Consider the following 7,643-nt stretch of genomic DNA (forward strand, 5'->3'; position numbering starts at 1 on the left):
ATCGACAAATGAGACCTAATAAAATTGCAAAGCTTCTGTAAGGCAAAGGACACTGTCATTAGGACAAACAGCAACTAACAGATTGGGAAAAGATCTTTACCAATCTTACATCAAATGTAGGGCTAATATCCAATATATACAAAGAACTCAGGAAGTTGGACCCTAGAGAATCAAATAACCCTATTAAAAATGGAGATACAGAGCTAAACAAAGAATTCTCAGCTGAGGAATTTTGAATGGCTGAGAATTACCGAAGGAAACATCCTTAGTCATCAGAGAAATGCAAATCAAAACAACCCTGAGATTCCACCTCACACCAGTCAGAATGGCTAAGATAAAAAACTCAGGCAACAACAGATACTGGTGAGGATGTGGAGAAAGAGGAACACTCCTCCATTTTTGGAGGGATTACAAGCTGGTACAACCACTCTGGAAATCAGTCTGCAGGTTCTGCAGAAAATAGGATATAGTACAACCTGAGGACCCAGCTATACCATTCCTGGACATAAACCCAAAAGATGCTCCAACATATAGTAAGGACAAATGTTCCACTATGTTCATGGCAGTCTTATTTATAATAGCCAGAAGCTGGAAAGAACCCAGATGTCCTTCAACAGAAGAATGGATACAAAAACATGTGGTACATCTACACAATGGAGTACTGTTTGGCTACTAAAAACAATGACTTCCTGAAATACTTAGGCATATGGATGGAACTTGAAAATATCATCTTGGGTGAGGCAACCCAATCATAATAAATCATACGTGGTATACATTCACCGATAAGTGGATATTAGCCCAAAATCTCGGATTTCCCAAGATTCAATCCACAGACCACATGAAGCTCAAGAAGAAAGATGACTAAAGTGCAGGTGCTTCAGTTCTTCTTAAAAGGGGGAACAAATTTTTTCATAGAAGGAGATATGTAGAGAAAGTTTGGAGCAGAGATTGAAAGAATGGCCATTCAGAGCCTGCCCCACATGGGGATCCAACCCATATAGATACAGGCACCAAACCCAGACAATATGCCAATAAGTGCATGCTGACAGGAGCCTGATATAGCTGTCTCCTGAGAGGCTCTGCCAGAGCATGACTAATACAGAGGTGAATGCTTGCAACCAACCATTGAACTGTGAACGGGGTCCCCATTGGAGGAGTTAGAGAAAGGATTGAAGGAGGTGAAGGGGCTTGCAACCCCATAAGAACAACAATACCAACCAACCAGAGCTTACAGGGACCAAACCACCATCTAAAGAGTACACATGGACAGACCCATGGCTCCAGCTGCACATGTAGCAGAAGATGGCCTTGTTGGGCACCAGAGGGAGGGGCAGCCCTTGGTCCTGCTAAGTCTGGACCTCTCAGTACAGGGGAATATCAGGGCGGGGAGGTGGGAAGGGGTGGGTGGTTGGGGAGGGGGAAGGCTCTCATAGAAGAAGGGGGAGGAGGGATGAGATCGGGGCTTTATGGACAGAAACCCGGAAAGAGAATAACAGTTGGAATGTAAATCAAAAAATAGCCAATTTAAAAAAAAAAACTTCTTTCAAGACAGCTATGATACATTGTTAAAGAACAAACCCTTCTTAGTACCCAGGGTCAAAGGAATTGTATAGAAAATAAACACACAAACCCCTTCAATAATAAATAAATAAATAAATAAATAAATAAATAAATAAATAAACAAATAAATAAATGAGCAAGGTTATACAGCATCACTTAGTATACATGAGAATCTTCTTCCTGGGGGCAGCCAGTTCTTAGCGAGCCAGTATTAAGCATTACAACACAACTCAGCAGACCAAACCTTAAGATGTAAGGCTAGAAAATATTTTTATTTCTATAATTATTAGGTTTATATAGATTAATCCTTTAATTATTTCATGATTACTTTAGGAGAAAATATAAAATTAAAGTCAAGTATCATAACAGGCAGAAGAAGCTAGCTTAAAGTATAGCAGTGTGTAAAATCAGATTAACTAATTATTTGCATGAAGAAGTTACTGGTGCTATCCACAGCTGCCTTTACAAGTGGTGGTGCTAGTTTGCTGAGACACGTTTGCTGGTCTGGAGCTGGTTTCTGTGCAAAACAATATGAACTGTACTGAGAGAATAAATCATAAACTCAGCCTCATTAGCACCCTGCTCTTTCCGATTTGCCTGAACGAGGTTATGTAAAAGTTTCAATGAACTTTGAATCCAGAGAAAAGACGCATTCATCTGGAAATTACTATGACAATGTGAAGAACCAAAAGAGTCTACGATAACGAGGTCAATGGAGGCCACACACCAGCAGCTTCTGCTTTTGCAGATTTCACTCCCAAGGCTGAGGCATCCGTTAAATTTGTGAGCGTTTTTAACTCAGAGTAGCATACAGGTGAAATGGGTACTTGATTATCTGGGACCACTTTTTCTTTAAACAAATTCTCTCAAATCCTGGGAAGATGATATTTGTAATTATACATTATGCATACATCAGCCTGAGCCTCCTGCACAAGTCCTGGTCACTTTCGATTTGGCTTTGGGGAGCTTACATGATGCTTAGATCCAGACAGAGCAAAGGCTGAAAATCTCATTTGTGCCACCTTATAGCTGTGTTTTGAGTACCCCTTTTAATCTATTGTGCTTTAAGTATACTAGTGAGTTTAATAATAGCTGGTCTATAGGGTTTATTTTTCTTTTAAACTTAAAGATACTATTAGTAGCATCCCTGGTATCTACCCTTAGTATCCTCTATTTCCATCAGTCCACTCAAATTGAACACAACACCTAGCAATCTCGAAGTCTGTAGGCATGCTCCTGCCTCAGGACTTCTGCATTAGATATTCTACAAAAAAACAAAACAACAAAACGTTATTCACCATAAATCCTATAGTTCTCTCCTTTATTTCATTCTTTGTTTTTCTCCACCGACATGTACATACTTTCCTAATTTAGTGTAGTGGGTTTAGTCTAATGCTACTTGTATTATGTTCCTTTGGGTCTCCCAGTGTTTGCCTAAGAGTTCGCTGAGGGCTGCCCCCAGCTGGTTCTGATTGGTAAATAAAGTTGCCAGCAGACAATGGCTGGGAAGGACAGACAGAGGTAAGGAATTTTGAGATTTCTGGGCTAAGGAGGAAAGAAGAAAGAGATTTGCCATGCCAGGAAGAGAGGAAAGATGCCACGCCCAAGAAGGTGTGGGACAGAGACCATAACCACCATGAGGGAACCGGGGAAGAGCGACCCCAAGAGGGCTCAACTGGGTCCAGGACAGCAAAGATGAAATATAGATTATAATCCGTAATAATTTGAGAATATTGGAGAGAGGTAGATTAGCCACAAAGAGTTTAGGAAGTAGCCTAGCCATCGAGCTGTATAAGGCATATCAAAATATAAAGGCTGTGTGTGTACGTGCGAGTGTGTGTGTGTGTGTGTGTGTGTGTGTGTGTTTCTAAATATTTAATTTGGTAGTGCTACAAGCTAGTTTTTTGTTGTCTATCCTAATGAAGAAAATATACATTTCACAACTTTAGAGATTGAGAGCCTTTTTTTTATTCGAAACATTTCAAAACAGATTTATGGTCCCAACTACTTGACCTCAACTATTTAACATGTAAATCAGAAGACGAAGAAGTGATCAATGATGTTCTGTTATCTAGCAACTAACCCATCTTGAAGCTGAGGACAAGCAATCTTGGCTCCATTTCCCATAACAATGAACAAAACTCTCATGATTCCTATAGCCATCCAGCAGCCCCATAGGAAAGCATAAATACATCAAACAAAAATACTGAGTTTGCAGTTTAATATGTGACCTAGAACACTACAGTTAAGAGCGATGTGATTGCCAACAGTAAAGCTACATCTAGTGTGGCGGAGCAGTGGTGTAAAAAGGGGACATCTTTTGGCTAAAAGAACCAAACTGGCTTTCCCAGAAACTTTCTAAGAATGAGCAAGAAAACTGAAAAAGAGAATAAACTTCCTTGCTGTCCTAGCCCACTCAATAGCAAACTGTGAAACTATAAGATCATAAATGGTAATCATTAAAAATAAAATCACTAAAGATAAAGAAAGCAAGAAACTCTAGAGAAAACAATCTGGTCTGCCTATGAGTGTATGGAAAGAAATTAAAACGAATTCTGCATTGCTGTGGGTGGCTTGTATGAGGTAAAACTTACTATAAACTGAGGTGAAAATTACTTAGGTATGAAGAAGCAAAAACTCCTCTCCCACTTGCTTTATTTCCTGCAAATTTAGAATTTTTAAAGCCTCCGTGGCTGTTCCATAGTGAATTACATCAGGCTTGGCTGATCTTTTGAGAAAATTCAATTATTTCCTAATAATAGCGCTAAGGTTGGATAAATCAGACCATGTCCTATCTTCACAGACCCTATTTATCCTTTGGGAAACACTCTTTATGAGGACTTTATTCAAATTCAGTTACCTAATAATTGCTAGCTTCCACAAGATCGGATGCTTCATAAGCTTCTTTTATGTTGGTCACACCATTCTAATAATGGTTTTCTCAATTACATTCCTGTTATATGCACTGGTCACGCTCTGAATATAAATTAAAATAATTCACATTAATCTAGACGTGACAGTTGCATAGAGAAGATTCCATTTTTCTCCAAAGTTAGAATAATGAAAGGGAGACACAAATTGCTATGTAATTGAAGGCTGCTTTCACATGGTAGCTTCTTAAAAGCCTCAAATAGCAAGCTAATATCAAGGTCCCAACAGTATTAGAATGTGCTCCCATTATTTAATATAGCTACAAAATAATGGGCCACGGGAGAGTCTCACACCAATAAGATTCTCGCTTAATATGTCAGAAGCAAAATGAGAAGGCCCTACTTGAATTATTAAAATACACCTGATCCTATATGTCTGAATAAACTTGGCAAGATTCTGGAGCAGATATAATAGCAATCAAGAGAACAGATTCTTGAGGGCCCAGCTCAGGGGAATGGCTACCTCCCTACCCACTGAGGAACAAGAAGTGAATGTCCCATGTGGAAGTCTGCTCTAATCTTCCTCATGTTGGGTATCCTTAACTGCAAGAACGGAAAGAGAATAGGGGCTAAGAATGAACAGCATCTGTTTGACAATGAGTCAAGTTAAGACTCTACAGAAGTGATTTAGTCTGGCACCAGTAATAGCTCCTTCTCTTAAATTTAAGACAATACCTTTCAAAGTGTGAATAAAAACTAACATGAGACTGGGTTTCAACTAATAAGACAGTGATCACTGAGTTTTCCTGTGTGCTTGTCATGTTCTGAGCTGAGTGTACATTGTTACCACATGGGAATAGTACATGTCAGTTGAGAATACAGACTCTAGACACAGACCTTCCCCATGAAGATCAAAAAATGTTGAAGGCCCAACTTCACGACAAAGAGAGTTTAGGGCCATTTTGGAACTTAATAAAACCCTGTTCAAGATTAAAAACTTAAAAGGGATGAGGAGATAAGTCAGTGTAAGGGTACCTGCTTAGCGTTTATGGGATGCTTAGATTTGATCTCTAGTATCACACACAAAAGAAATTGATGTTAAATTTAATCTATTGGGTGCGTGGGGCTGCATGCCTATAATATTGGCTAGAGGTCACCAGTAGGAAGCTAGCCTGATCTATATAGTGCTCGGATCCAAGCAGGCCTGAGTCACTGCCTGAAACTGGATTGCCTCCATATTGTGTAAACTAGATATTCCGAGTACAAAGGCAATACTGTTACTCCCTGCCAACAAATATAACACAGATAAAAGGCCGCCTGCCTGCTTAAAAGCTCAATAAAATGAAGCTTCAAATTTACCATGTTAAACTCTAAAAAAAAAACCAGTTTCGCTGAAGAATAAATGAACTAGTTACAAATATTTGTTTAGAGTCTATAGGTGAAGAAAAAAATGAAACAAAGAGAGTGTATGTTCCTATGCATGTTATCTTTTAAATAGTTACATGTATGAGAAGTTGCATAGTTGAGCCCTAAAGAACACTCTAGGAAATTTAATAAATATTGCACAAAATGATAAAGTTCTTCGCTACAAACGTCCCCTAAAATGGCATCATTTCTTGTTTTGTTTCCTTACTGTTTTATCCTCCCACTGTGTATATCAAGGTAAGGTACCTCTCACCCACTGCCTGTTACTTGGATCCCATTATAAGTTTGAAAGAGGATGAGTAACTTCAAAATTACAATTCTTTATCCAGTGCATCTCTGATTTTTTTTCCCTCTGTGTGCTTTATGACGAGCATTTTACTCTTTGAAGTTTGATCTGGTTTTTCTGGCTGTCGTGGCTGCCTAGCAAGATTACCTGCTTATAGTTTCACCTAATCTGGGCTGTTGTTCAGAAGTAAACCACCATACCAGTTAGAACCTCATAGCCTTGTCGCAGGGACAGACTGCGACCCAGATTACCCATCACTGTTAATGCCAGTGGTCTCACACAGAGACAGCTGCTCTTTACTTTGCCGTATTGATATTCAGATGCAACAGACGCAAATCACATGGCCCCTCTGACAGCCACACACTCTCCTTGTCTTCCTTTCATAAACACACAGCTGGGGCCATTCTCCCTGATTCTCCACACTGCCACATACTTAACAAGATTGTGGGGGGGGGGGGCGTCACTCTTGTTTATATTTGGGGAAGTTTGTAAAAAAAAAAAACGATGTCTTTAATTATAAGACAGAGCACACAACTATGTGACTATTTCTCTAGTGATGGGGCAGAAAGTACAGTTTTAATCATTCTCCTTTGGGAAGCATCGAGACTGTCCCTCTGGTTACAAGAACAAGGGTTGCAGTACAGAAATATTTACGTGTGAAAACAAATACATAGTGTATGAGAATAAGAGGCAAGATAACTTATTAGTAACGTCTCTTTAAGAAAGACCAACTATAAAGTGCCAGAACGATTTTGTAAAAAAACAAAAAAACAAAACAAAACAAAACAAAAAAAAAAAAACAAAAACTCTTTTTCTTCACGGCCCTTTCATTCCATTTCACGCTCTCCAATCAACAGATAAAACAGCGAAAGAACCTAATTACTTACTGCAAAATCTAAAAACTGGACCCAAAGTACTGTCTTAACCGTAGAGCACTTGCTAACACCTAGAAGAAACAAACACACCCTTTCTTGGAACTATATGCTACTATAATCCAGGAGGAGTGGCGGGGTTGGATAACTGCGGGGTGGGAGCTTACTCTTTACGCAGATGAGCAGTGAGGAACTGAGGTAGAGGGCGAGAAGGTAGGCAGTTTTCTTGAGCTTCATGTTCTTGCTTAGAGAACACTCTCTGAAATGTTGATGAAGCTATCCCTGGATGGCTCCTGACTGTGTGTGGCTCAGAGAGGAGCAGGTGCTTCAGAGAGCCGGGATGCCATCTCTGTCCCACCCTCCATGAGCGCCTCCACAGTCACAGATTCAAAAAGCACTTCTGTTTCACAGCACCTTACAGACACCGGAAGACGGGTAATCAGTCAAACCTGGAGCAGATTTCTCAGCCTGGATTGGATGGGCGCCCCCTCAGGCTTTGCCTACCAGTTTTCTTCCATGAACAATGCCTCCTGGAAAGGCTTTATTTTAGGATAGGGTCTTTGCTTGCTCTTAATAGAGAAATTAATTTCTTGTGACAGTCCTGGCACCCGGCTATTCTGATGTGGCTAC

General features: G+C 39.9%; 1 protein-coding gene across 2 annotated transcripts in view; it reads right to left on the reverse strand.

The window, feature by feature from the left end:
- Nucleotides 1-7,402, reverse strand: part of Crb1 (crumbs cell polarity complex component 1) — a 181,398-nt gene extending 173,996 nt beyond the window's left edge. The window contains exon 1 of one of the 2 annotated variants that reach the window (XM_087580807.1): nucleotides 7,181-7,402. In XM_087580807.1, coding sequence (XP_087436933.1) covers nucleotides 7,181-7,250 — 70 coding nt within the window. In that variant the 5' untranslated portion in view covers nucleotides 7,251-7,402. 2 annotated transcript variants of the gene reach the window in all.
- Nucleotides 7,403-7,643: the final 241 nt, after the last annotated feature.

This window comes from Rattus norvegicus, chromosome 13, assembly GCF_021556685.1.
Source record: "Rattus norvegicus strain SHRSP/BbbUtx chromosome 13, alternate assembly SHRSP_T2T, whole genome shotgun sequence".
Classification (NCBI taxonomy): Eukaryota; Metazoa; Chordata; class Mammalia; order Rodentia; family Muridae; genus Rattus; species Rattus norvegicus.